The 13,816-nt window shown below is 38.6% G+C and overlaps 1 protein-coding gene across 1 annotated transcript; it reads left to right on the plus strand.

Moving 5' to 3' along the window:
* Positions 1–42: 42 nt before the first annotated feature.
* Positions 43–11,091, plus strand: ATPSCKMT (ATP synthase c subunit lysine N-methyltransferase). Its single transcript, XM_035552659.2, has 5 exons — positions 43–315; positions 691–974; positions 3,598–3,735; positions 4,798–4,848; positions 8,494–11,091. Exons 1-5 carry the CDS (start codon positions 93–95, stop codon positions 8,689–8,691), a joined length of 894 nt encoding a protein of 297 aa, XP_035408552.1. The 5' UTR covers positions 43–92; the 3' UTR covers positions 8,692–11,091.
* Positions 11,092–13,816: the final 2,725 nt, after the last annotated feature.

Raw genomic sequence — 13,816 nt, forward strand, 5'->3', positions numbered from 1 at the left:
ACGCCGCGCCGTGACGCAACGCGCTCACCCGCCGACGGCCCCGCGCCTGCGCAGAGAGCCCCGCCGCGACATATTTCACGGGGCGGGAACTTATGTGGCGCTCGCGGCGGAGCTTTCTGGAAGCGGCTGGGGCTCCGGGCGCTGCGCGGCGCTCGCGGCCCCGTCCACCAGCGCGGCGCGGGGGGGTGGGGAATGCGATCAGACACAATTCGGACGGTAGGCGAGCCGCAGCGAGGTGGCGGGAAGAGAATAAGGAAGGACAGCCCCGCCGTCGAAGAGTGCCGTGCGGATCTTCTCTGCAGCGTGAGCAGAAAGGTGCTCGCCCCCTTCCCTCATCCCCCCCGCCGTAGTGGGGTGGTAGGGTCCTCCTCAATAAATAAGACCGCCGGCGGTGGGGGGCCTCATGGTGGGGGTGGAGGCAGGGGGAGGTTCGCGGATGGGGAAGTGGAAAGTGTCTTTTTTTTTTCCCCCCTTTTTCTTTATGAACAATAAACCTAGTACCTCACCTTCTTGTATACAATATTTTAGCTTTTTATTTAACTTTTTTAAGCCCTAGGAATCAACTGAAGTGTTAAAGCCCCCCCCCCCTCCCTTGTGTTACACTTGCCACATTATGTCCTGTTTCGCCCATTAATTGAGCAATTGGTAAAGCCACTTTGATAAAATTACGCTGTTAATCTTTGTGTGTAGGTATGGTGTCCAAAGCACAGGCGACTGGGAGCCCCGCTCCACTTCTGCAAGGAAGCCCTGAGGAGCGCACTAAGAGGAGGCAGTGGGGGCTGCTGGTGACGGGCGCTGTTGGTGGGGCTCTGGTGGCCCTGTACGCTGTGGTCACCCCCTTCTTGGCCCCAGCTCTCAGGAAGGTCTGTCTGCCCTTCGTTCCTGCCACCTCAACGCAGATCGAGAATGTCCTGAAAATGTTGCAGGGCAGAAGCGGCTCTCTAGCTGACATTGGTAGCGGGGATGGCCGTGTTGTAAGTTACAAACATCTCCTACCTTCTCTACCTCAGAAAAGTGTCAAATACTCTACCCCTGGCCTCTGTTTTCTCATATTTACAAATGTTTTTCTTCACATCGATTGTTTTTTACCGAGCTTTATGCAAAGGCACAAGCCTGAGAATGGTTTATGTTTAGTTTAGGTGAACAATCGATACTTTTGTTCCAGCCTTACTCTCAGCTTGACAAAGTAGTGTCCCAAATCATAACCACATCTTGTTGCTTGGGAGGCATTGCACTGCGTTCACATAAAAAGATGTAATTAAAGTATTGGTATTGTGTTTTCCAGAGAGCTGTATTCCACGTAGGTTTATAGCTGCGGTATGCGAGGCTGTGAGTTTAAATAACCCTCTGCTTTTGGAGCTACAGCTCTATGATTACTGCATAAAAGTGACAGAAGAACAAAAGAAGATGAGAAAGAAATGATGGATTACAAAAATAAGTATCATGGTGTCATTAAAACTACAGTCTTAAAACCACTGTGCACTGCTGGCTGCCCCATTTCAAAATGAATGTGGTAAAACCAGAGCAATTGCAAAGCGGAATGGTAGGAAACACTGTGGAAAGGCTTCTCTGCTCTCAGCAGACTTTCAGTGCAGAAGCTAGTTCAAGGGTTTTTCTGTATGGAAATTAGGATATAAGATAGGTAATTTCACTGGCCTCAAATGTTTTTAGTGTTGTAACACCTGTTTTTCATCAGTTTCTGGTCTTTATCAGTATGTGGCAAAGTTAAGATTCATCCAATCCACTGCAAAATTATTTTAAGATTGAACTCAATAGCTTGCTGTGGATTTTTGAGGCACAAATAGATTGAAAAAGAGGTTAGGGAGATCTGGGAGGAAGGCTCTGGATAGCCAAAGTGATGCTGTGCTTTCAGGGTATTGCTTGAAACTTCTGTTTGTCAAAAGCAGTGAGGGAGGGCGCTGCAGAGAATGGTGTGGGTTTTTTGTCGTCGTGGTGCTTTGGGTACTATTTTTAAAGTACCTGCTTCTAGTCCATTTTAGTAACAGGATGGTGCATTAAGTGGGTTGTTGACAGAAACAAGCAAGATCTTTCTTGAATACTGCCTTTGTCCATATTTCATGTGAATGATTTGACCATCTGCCCATGCTGAAGTTGGATTTGGACATCCAGATCTGTGAACAAATTGTGCCTAAGTAAGGCCCAGGGAAAAGCACGTAGGTACAAGAGAGCTGCAGTTTCTGCTGTCCTCTCTGCTCTGCGTTCTGGCTCTTGACCCTTATCTGAGACACTTAATTTGATTAGGTACTGTATATTTAATTCAAATTTCATATGTATCTATATATGTAGGCACCTAGCTACATATATATATATATATACACATACATATATATATATATATATATATATATATATATATATATATATATACACACATACATACACACTCACTTTAGTGTCTAAATGGAGACTGAAGACTACTTGGAGAGCCAGGTGCCTAAAATTGGATGCTCGGTGTTGCCTTAATGCATCTGTATTGAAAAAAGTTGAGCTTCTGTTCACGCTTTTAAATATTTAGCACTTACGCAGTGTAATCTGTGGATAAATATGAACATATTTTATTTTATTTTCAAGCATGGTGAAAATGTCAGGTTCTTTTACAATATTTGAAAATTTGGTGTGTGTGATGCAAGGAGCATTATTTTAATACTGTGCAGCACATTGTGTAATAATGCTGTTTGAGATGTTGTATTAAGAAATTTGTACTTCTTCCTGATTCTACCTTGCCTGTTCTGCAATTCATAGCTGATGAGGCTTTTCCTGATTAAAACCTGGCAGTAGCCTTTTAAATTATGTCTCAGTCCTAGATTTTCATATTTCTAAAAATTACTATGCTGTTTTGGTTTGAAGTTTCCTTAAAAAAGTAAATAAGTATGCTTTGATTTAGTTAGAAGACATTTTCTATACAGGTTAATAATTCTGAATATTAAGGTCTGATTTGAGGGAATATACTTGATGCATTTTGTTAACTGAGTTACCTATTGCCTTTTCAAAATTACATGTGAAGTTTAGCATTAGATAAAAGCTACACTTTGAGGTTTGTTCTGTGATTTTTTTATTTTTTTTATTTTTATGGATGCCAACAGATTGCTTTCACAGTCTTTCCATTGATAGGTCATTTTGGCTTTGATGCAGGGATCTTTCACGTGCCTTACCCTTCACTGCTTCTCAGCTAGGTTGAATGCTCTAATTCTGAGCATATCTGCTTGTGTGTTTTACTGTCTCCAGGGTCAGTTTTGGTACTTTTGAATTCTAAGGTAGTGTCATGAATATGTTAAATAAAACTTTTATGTGAGTCATAGACATAGTACAAGCTTACAGCTTTGTCCTGTGAATATTTAAGTGGTTAATTTTGTTTGTATGAATATCAATTTCAACAGAACTAAGCACAATAGTAAAATCTAATCTGAATTTTTGTTTGCTATAGTACCATTCTGTTAGGAATTAAAATCTGATTACTTGCAAAAGTGCATTCCTTTGACTTATAAATAAAACTCTGTCCTTTCTCCTGTTTGGATGAATATACTTTTTAGCACTCTCTCTCTGTTTTTAAGTGAAGATTTCTTCTCTTCCTTGTAGGTGATAGCAGCTGCCAAAATGGGATTCAAAGCTGTTGGTTATGAATTAAATCCCTGGCTAGTCTGGTACTCCAGATACCGTGCCTGGAGAGATGGGGTACATCACAACACCAAATTCTATATTTCAAACTTGTGGAAGGTAGGTGGTGGAGTACGTAAGAATGAATCTGGGATGTCTGGGAGATTTCCATAATTTGGAGATACTTTCTTGGAAAAACTAGATTTCTGTCTGGCCACAAGATGCTGTATTTGGCTTTGAGAAGAGTGCTTACACCGTAGAAACAAGACTCACTGCACAATACAATGCTTTGCTGGTTTTGTGCTGTGGTGATGTGCTGTGCTTTTCCAGTACAGGTTTCGTGAGCGTACTACATCGTACTTTTGCCAGTTGAATGATGTGGGCTGCTGTAATATCAGGTTTCACTGAGAGGTCCTTCTGTGCAGTCAGTAACGAGACTCTTGTTCACCTAATGTGCAAGAACACCGTCTTGTGATATTTCGTTAGATGTGTGTTCTTCTGTAGCTGTGCAGTACGTTACCTGATTCTTAATGTTGCTTTAAGCAAGTTACATAATTGTATTTTTTTCAGTGTGCATTCATTTGAATGAAAATTGCATCTTTAATGAGACTTATTTTTTGTCATATTTATGTTTGTCTCCCCCCAGCTATTCCCATCAGTCTTTTTTCTTTAAGTAGCATTTTGTAATGAGTAAAGTGGATACAAGGAATTTTGGTAAAAAGTGTGAATATACTCTTTTTTGTCTTTGTTCAGGAGAGGTCTATTGGAAAACTGGGCATTGACTAGAAGAACCCAGGCATTGCAATGGGAAGCTTCTATAACTAACATTTAACAAGATGGGGCAAACTTAAAGCATATCTTATGTTAACATATATAGGAGTTGTGGAAAAGCATAGCAGTGAATAAAATCATACAGTGTTTTCTAAATTGATTTTCTTTGTGCTCCTGGAATTGGTGCCATATTCTTGACCAGGCAGTAGTCTTCTGCTACTCAGCAGCATAAAGTTGTCTGTATGTGGAAATTTGTGTGATGAATACTTGATATAGGATCTCCTTTCTTATTTTTGGTCTAAATCCCTGTTCAAAGGAGTGTAGTTAGAGGGTTCAGGAGAGAATGCTGAGAACTTCTCCGATTGTAAATGCTCATTTCTTTAAGACTTTTTCATTTTTTCTTTCTTTCAGGTTTCTTTTTCCCATTATACAAATGTTGTTATTTTTGGGGTACCTCAAATGGTAAGTTTATTATTTTTGCACAGTTATTTTAATACCAAGATACTAATCTGCAAAATAAATCAACCTACAAAATGTCAAAGATAGTACTAATAATATTTAGATATTTCATTGTTGGTTATTAACGTCCATGATAAAACCTGGTAAAACTTGTGACAGGGTGCAGACTGGAGCTCTAAAAGCATTCCTGGATGGCGGCAGTGGTAGAGTTGTATTTACTATCAATTAGTGAAGTTCAGAATCAAAATGAAAACTGCTGTGCTTAAGTTGCTTTGAGAAGGTGATAGATCGATTCTTGAAAATTTCAGGTTTTCATACTGGAAAAAACAAGGGATGTTTGCAGGGAGAGGATGGAATAAGAAACTGGCTACAACTGCTTTTCTGTGAAGTCATCAGTGGAAGTTACTGAACTTTTGTTAGATTATCTAAAAATAGGATGACCTCAAATTAGGCTAGTAGCTAGTATTCTGAAATAATTCCTTGCTCATATTAGACTGTGAGGGTTTTAGGAAGGAAGACAAACACTTCAAGTGTAATTGCTAGAGAACAAGTGTACAAATCCTTTGTTTTTTAGGAGGGCTTTGTAGCTTATGTTCATCATGTCCCTGGTGAAAATGGGTTCTTCAAAATTGCTGTAGATATTATTGCATAGAGACTATTTTGGTATCTTAGATAAATTCGGTCAGGACTTACTTTTAGTTTGACTTTCGGCTTTATCTAGTTTTTCTCTTTTTTACTACAAACGAGTAAAATAATATTTGCTATATTTATCATTAGAACCTTCTATATAGGTTGAATGCATATGGAGAAGTGAAATGAAAATATATAAATGCTTCCGTACTGCTGCTTTTTATTTTTTTTGCTAGGGCAGATGTGGGATGAAGTGGAGTGAAGAGCTTTACGTGATGCTATACTGTGCAATATGCATTGATAATATTTTTGTGGTAGTTAACAGGAAGACACAACAAGAAGCATAATGATGTTTCCTTACTCTCTGATTTTTCCTTTAGCAGCATTGGAATTAAATACCTACTTCAGATTCACATTGCAACTCGTGGTGAGAACTGAAGTGAAAATCCTTTTTTTTTCTACTTTTCTGGTGGTGTATTAGCAAGAGCAGTTACAGTGCTCGTGCTGCAATGTTCCGGGTTTGATTGCTGCGTGTTCTCTGGGCTGAATTCCAGGAGGGGGCAGTATAAAGATTTGAATCTGCAGTCACAAATTCTGCAGTTGCACCAAGGGCAGAAGTGCAAGTGAAGAACGTTATTTCAGTAAACTAAACAAATGCCCTGGGAGAATGTGAGCGTGATTAGTTGAAATACTGACTGAATTTTAAAATTAGCTAATTTACCCTATTTTTATACTACTATGATAGAAAGACTACCTATTAGTCTCGGAATAACTTCAGTAAATTCAGCAAATATTAGGCTTAATTCTTCCAATAAAATACTGTCATAAATGTAACAGACCCAAATGTAGGAACTACAGCGTTTCCTGAGAATTAATTTGCTCATAATGTTCTTTAAATTTACTTTCTAAGTTGTGAATGCTTAGTCTCCTAAATGACTAAATTGATTTTCTAGAAACTCTTAATGCATTTTCTTTTTTTTTTTTTTTTTTTGACTGAGGGCAATACATGTCTTTAGCTTTTATAGTAATAGTGGTCTGATTTGATGCTGTCACACTGTGCTTTTATTTCACATCCAAGATTAGCTAACAGAACTGGGACGTATTGATCTTCAGCGAAGACTGTGAGACCCCTCTGTTCTTGCAAGCATCTGGGGGAAGATGTTTATCAATGAGTAGTTGCAGAGAGACTTTTACTTGCTTGGGGTGGGATGACAGAATTTTTACCAGGTGTTCATGTTCACAACTGCAGTTGAATTTTAACTAAATATGTCCTGTACAAAAGTTTTTACTAAACTGTTTATCTATACAGATGTAACAAAATCTGAATGATATAAAATACAGTATGATTATAACACCTAATGTTACTGAGAGGTTTAGCTAAAGACTACTTTGGGTTTGGTTCAAGAATGCAATTCTTTTTGGCTGAGCTATTAATGAAATTTTCTAATTTGAGACATGAGATACCACTGTTTTTCATCATTACTCATGAAAGGTTAGGCTAGGTCCATGTTTGTGGACTGTATTAATTGCCATAACAACTTAGTCCTGTCTCTTCTGGAGTATTAGTTCAATTTGAGATACGAAATTGGTTATGTTTTTCTCATTTATTTAAGGTACAGTAGCAAAAATTTTTAAAAGCATTTGCTGTATGGACTAAATTAGAGCACAGAATGGTTAAAGGTATTCGTAGATCTAATATAGCCACGAGTTACCTCTGAATAATTTTCCTAAAATATGCCATTGTAAGCTTAAATTTAGCTATAGTGGGAGGGTACATCAAAGGTAGGCCCCGTGTGTATGTGAGAGTTGAAGTTAGCTTTAGCCTTTGAAAATGTTTTCTAAAGCCAGTCTTGTTTTCTTATGTGTTCTGTATTTTTTTGGTTTGAAATTTTTGTTTATCTTGTGTCTGACATAAGTTGAACTGTATTTGTAGATAACTGCTATCCTTTTAACCTTTTGATAGCTAAATGCTATGCCACAATATCAAAGTAAAAATATTTTAATTTTGGAGCTCGCTGCTATAATTACTCACTGAGATAGATATCATTTGTCAAAAGGAATTCCAAATGGATGTGCAGTGATCTACTTAAGCATAACACCTGATTTTTGCAAAGGACAGAAATGGGTAGATCTATGCAGCGTCCTCCCAGCCCCCAGTATAACAGCAGTCTGGGGGCTGGGAAGAAAACAGATGTGTTAATTCATTTCTCACTTAATCCATAGAGGATTTTTTGTCATATTTATTGGAGACAAAGTACCTGGGCAGAGTGTTGCTCTGTTCTGGAGGGGTAATGATATTTCCTGTAGCAAAAATTGAGCTGATACAAATGCCAGTGTAGGAAAGTTGTACGGAGCAGGTCTTCAGCCAAGGCAAGCTGTATGGTGGTTTGTGCTGTTTCATACAGTGCTGTGCAGGGACTTTGGTGTGTGTGTGCGCGTTAATAGTCTGGAGCCAACAAAGCTCAATTTCAGTGCTGTTTACCACACCAGTACTTTGCCATACAGTGAGAGCAGAATGCTTGCATTGGTTTGCTGACCACACATGGGGTTTTGAGCATCCCAAGATCCATCTTGGGGATAGACTGGAAAACATGAGAGGCATTGGCCTTTGAGTATCACACAACTTGAGGTGTTATAAATAGTATAAATTTGGGATGCTAAACTCTAATCCTCTGCAGAGGAGAATCTCACTGAAGAAAATCATGAATTAGAACATGCAAAGTCTTGCCTTAATGTGGTCGTGTGTTTGTGTTTTTTTTTTTTTAACTAAAGATTTAACTATTTTTTTTTTTTAGTTTATTTATTTTAAAAACTTAGTTACAGTTTCCCGAGAGGCACAATGACCATTTTCTAGTTTAGATACTCTTTGTCAATGCATCAAATCAGAATGTATATCAGGAATACTTTCTATTTTTTTTCCAATATTCCTAAAACTTTGCACTTGTCTTTGACACTTAAATTAGAGAATATTTCTGTTTTGTACTGTTTCTGAAAGGTTTTTTTTTTGCTTCTCTACAGATGCCACAGTTGGAGAAGAAGCTCAAAGAAGAGCTTGAATCTAATGCCAGAATCATCGCCTGTCGTTTTCCTTTCCCTTGCTGGATCCCAGATCATACTACAGGAGAGGGAATAGACACTGTTTGGGCCTATGATTTGAAATGTCCTAGAGGAAGTGAAAGAAGAAGCTTGGAAACAACACCAGCGACAGAATCTTAAACATCTAATGTGTTCATGTACTGAATTTTTCAGCTTTGACTTCACCGGTTGGAAGATGAGATTAACATGAAATAGAGACGTGATATTGAGGTGTATATTCTCTAAAATAACTGAAGTACGTTGGTTACCTGAAAACACAAAAAGGTTTGGTTAAAGGACTTAATGTGTTTAGTAAAAAGTATTGAAAAGTGTTAGTAGAATCAGAAAACTTTAATATGGAAAATGGGATAAAACAGGGTTCAGTACTGTTACGGGAAGCATGTGTGAGTTCAAATGCTCAAATTGGCTAGCCTAAAACCAGAGGTCATTTGGTCCAAGCCCCCTGCTCAGGCAGGGCCACCTGGAGCCAGTTGCCCAGGTCTGTGTCAGACAGCTTCTGAGTATCTCCAAGGAGAAAGCCTTTGCTGCATAGTGACTATGTAAGTTTGTCAGACCTCTGCACAAGTGCTGTCCGGAGATCTAAGCTAGAACAAGTTAGGGAGTTGCCACCTGGACTGCTAGGCAGTTGTTACCATACGTAAAATTAGCTCAGGCCAAGAAAAGCACAGAAATGCTGCTCTTGGGTCAACACAAAGCCTGTGACGTTTCATTAGCAGTTACAAAAGCATGTTTCTTGGGCGTACAGTATCTGACTTGAAGAGAAGTTGGTTGAGTCACCTTCCCTGGAGGTCTTTAAAAGACATTCGGATGTAGAGCTTAGTGATATGGTTTAGTGGAGGACTTGTTAGTGTCAGGTCAGAGGTTGGACTAGGTGATCTTGGAGGGCTCTTCCAACCTAGATGATTCTGTGATTCTGTTATTTGGGATGTGTAGTCTACAGGTAAGTCTACAGGTATACTTGTACTCGAACTTTTTCGTGTGTGTGTGGGAGGGGAGGAGGAAGGAGAATTTAAAATAAAATCCTCACTGAGGAGATGATACGGTGCAGTAGAATGTTTTTCTCCTTATACTGTATACAAAACAGGAGAAGAAAGGGGCAGATGTATCCTCAAGAGTCTGCAAAAGGAGAGATGATTTCAGCCTCACATATGGCAAGGCACAGCTGTGAACACTGGGCCTGTATGTCTTGAAGAACACTGATTACTAGTAAACCATCTTTTACAGCATTTCACTGCAGCGTAGCATAGTGGGTCTTGTAAAACTACACTAAACTCTTTCCACCATGATTTAAGAGTTTTATAAATACTACACAATGATAGGACTGGGCTACAGCAGCTTATCTAAATGTCTGCACTTACTTTAATATCCCAAGGCCATAAAACTGAAATCTTGGACAAAGGAAGTCTGAAATTATTTCCACTAAAAAGATGGTACAAAGGGGATGTTGGCTAACTAAGCCAAGAGTCCTTCCCTGAATGTTTATAAAGGAGAAAAGGCAAAAGATTTTGGTAAACTAAGTTGTGACTCATCTGCCACGCAGTGCTTTCAGCCAAGTTTCTACTGCTTGCTTTCACTAACGGTCACTAAAGTTAGTTTGCAAGGAATGAAGTAGATACTTGTTTGGCTATATGTTTGTCCATTGCATTATCAGTTATTTGCCTTTTAAAAAGTAAATCTGAATTTCTGAATTTTACATTAGTTACCACCTATGGCACCAGAAATACTTGTTGAGGAGGGCGAGATAAGGAATTAATGACTTGATGGCCTGAGCTTTAGGAACACTAAGTGCTGTTCACAAGGCAAGGAGAAATTTATGATGGCTCTTAAAGTGAAGCAGAGGGCTGTTTCTTACTCTGGACATTTACCTTTTGTTAAGTGTCTACACTGAAGTATACAGTGGTCCGTAGTTTTTTATTCCTTATTACATAGAGGAATGCAATGTGTTTCCTGTTTCCATGGCTGAAGTGTGAAGCAGAAAGCAAACTACTCTGATTTACACAGGGGGATTGGGAAAGCGCTTTTTGTCATGTCATCCTCAATTTTCCTGATCACTTGTGTTGGTATTTAATCAAGAAAACTATCAAATGAGCACAACTGTGGCTTCTGTTATCACAGTATGGATTATTATGTTGATACATTTCCAATTGCTCAGGTGATTATGATTTCATTGATGTGCTACTTCGAAGTACACATTTGTTACTTATGGAAACCAAGAAAGCCGTAGAGAACTGGCTTAATTAAATTGCAGCACAAGTCTGAAGCCACGAGAAGGAAACCCCCAAGCTACACTGCCGTTCAGTACCGAAGTAATTCATATACTCAGGAAAAAAAACAGTAGTTTATCTTTGTTTACATCTTCTAGTAGAATCACTTGACTTTTGGGAGCTACTTGTTTTATCCCTTCCTCGTGCTGCCAGATCTTAGCAAAAAAGCTGCTACATCTCTGAGTGAGTAATGCTTTCCTGAAATCCTGTAGAATTTGATCTGTTTGAAAATAAAATGGGTCGGCGTTCTTTTGGACTCAGACTTTCAAATTATTTTTAATCTGTTCTTTGTGGCACGTTGTGTCCCCACGGGCTTTGTGGTGCAAGATCAGTTGCACTAATGCTCCTATTACATAATCTTGTAGTTTTCTATTTGACATGAGCTGACTTTCTAGAGAGAAGGACAGTGGTATGGTTTCAAGAGAACCATCTGATATGCAGGTCGCTCAGTATGTACTGCACAGTCAGTATAGCTACACAAGTCTCAGCTAAGCTTGTCCAGATTTGTCCGTGAAATGTGCACGTATTTTATGAGCTTTGGGCATTTCTGTATTAGTAGGTATATTGAAGTTCTTGACTTACCCTCTGGAGTCTGATTATATGCTGTCATTTAATCTAACACTACTCCGAGGAAGCTAATCCTCTGTCTCTGTGCTGCTGTTTGTTTGTGACTCATGAGTTGTAGCCAGGTAAGAAGATGAGGAATCAAATTTTAAATACACTACCACATTCCACAAGGCCACTTGAATGAGTATGATTGGTGTGAAAATACTTCCAGAGCTCAGGCTTAGGGAAGGTCTTTAACGAAGGACACATCTCATGAGGTGCCAGAGATCTCCCAAATTCTGCTTTTTTTTTGTCTTAGCATAGACTTTTCTCATGCATGTAAGCTTTAAAAAATATTGCCACCGCAATACCATTCTGAGATCCAAGGAGGAAGTAAGCAGAGGTAGCAGCTTGTTCATCTTCTATGTTTTCAAGTATGGGGAGAAAAGAGGAAGGGTGTCTCACAGCCCAAGTATGGCAGTTTGAACTATTTCAAAAGCAGTTTGACAGACTTGCATCTTAGCTCTGTGTATTTCTGATTGGATGGATGCATCCTTATTAAGAATAGGCTGTGATGAAATGAGAGTCAGAAATGAGTTAGTCTGATACCACGATGCTTGAATGAGCAATAATTCTTCACAGATCACCTCAGGCTTCTCTAGTTTGTTTTTATGATGGTTTGCAAATAGTGAAGCGTTATTCAAGAAGCCATGAATCCTTCAGGTTCATGATTGAAGAGGGCAGTCTAACATCAGATTTAATGACAAGAAATTCTGGTTGGAGTTATTTTTCCTTTAGTCTTCCAAAATTTGCATATCTTGATTAGAAAATGTGGCCTCTGTGTTTAAATGTTAAAAATCACCCCAAGTGTGAAAGCTGCAACATAAGTATTTTCAGTATTTTTCTTTGTATGATAATTTTTCTACTCATCCTTATGTGCTTTACTGAGGGAGACTTTTACATGGTAAGTTACCAGTGTTTTCTGCACTCTGTTTTTTCCGATCTACCTCTTATTTCAGCATTTGTTTTTATTTCTTGTACTGTCTTTTACAGTTTTGACTATTTGTCTTCATAAATTCATCACAGCTTCTCATTTCCTTTCATTTTCTGTAAACTGGTTGCCTTTTTCCAGCAAACCTTGCAGAAATACTAAATATATTGCAGGAACGTCCTCTTTCTCTGTAACTTTTTAACATGTATTTAACTAACCCACTTGATTTATTTAGCTGTCTGTATGCTGACATAGCATGATTTTTGTTTCCAGTAAATGAAAGAAAAACACATCCATCCATATGGTATTAGACTGAAAAACAGCCTCGGTCTACAACAGTTCTGGACATTTAGTAGTTTTAAGTACTTAATTTAGCATTTTTATTATATTTCATCACTTGGGAAATGAATGCAGGCCTTTTATCCATTCAGTAGTTCTTTTCATTTGGATTATTTGTTCAGGTGGGATTTTTGCTGATTTCTTTTTCTTAGTGTAATGTTGGGTTTTCTATTAGAGGCTTTGGCTGAAATGTTGAACTGATGTTTTTGCTGTGAATTGCTGTGTAGTCCTTGAAAAATCACTGTAATACAATCCAGTGAACTGGTAGGATTGGTTTAAAAAAAAAAAAAAGTAAAAACTGCTTACCAGTAAATGTGAAGGGATACTTCTCCGCTTACTGTATATGTTGATGGTTGTTTTTTTTATTTTTTTTTAAATGAAGTAAGTTTTGGAAGTTCCATGTAAAGCTTGTGGGATAAAGTTTTGAGGTTATCAGAGGTCTTTGCAAGGTCAGAAGCAGCAAATTAATGGCTTTCAACCTGAGGTCTGTGGGCTGCTTCTGGGGAATCCAGATGTAATTCAATAGGCAGGTCTACTGTCAGTAGGTTCATATTTGCTACCCGTAGTCTTGTCTTTCCATAGGAAATTTTAATGTGTCTGAAACAAACATCTGAGAGTTATTGAACTAAAAAGTACTGGTTTAGGTATGATGCTGTGGACCAATGGGAATGAGTTTACCAAAGGGATGGATTTTTCTTGTATTTCTCTTTTCCCTTGCATTGGGCTGCATTATACAAATGTATGAGCCTCCGTGCCTCTTCTGGTAAGCACACAACTTCGTATCTCTCTGTGAGAGCAGGTGCGTGGTTTTGCATGTTCTCATTGCATTCTAATCAATTCTAGCTTTGAAAATGGAAATGTTTGGAGAGCACACGGAATGAAAAAAACCACCACTTGAGCATCAATATAAGTTCTTGGAGATAAATGAGTGGTGTGGGATATAACCAAAATGCAAGGGGCCTTCTCTGTCACCATTCCTCTAGCCACCTAAAATTTGATGTCTTTTTTTTTTTTTTCCTCCTGGCACTATGTAGCTCTTCTTGTAAGTGTACCTTTTCTTTCCCACGTTTTTTCCCCAAGCTTTTCAGAGTGCACACACAATTTG

Source organism: Cygnus atratus, chromosome 2, assembly GCF_013377495.2.
Source record: "Cygnus atratus isolate AKBS03 ecotype Queensland, Australia chromosome 2, CAtr_DNAZoo_HiC_assembly, whole genome shotgun sequence".
Classification (NCBI taxonomy): Eukaryota; Metazoa; Chordata; class Aves; order Anseriformes; family Anatidae; genus Cygnus; species Cygnus atratus.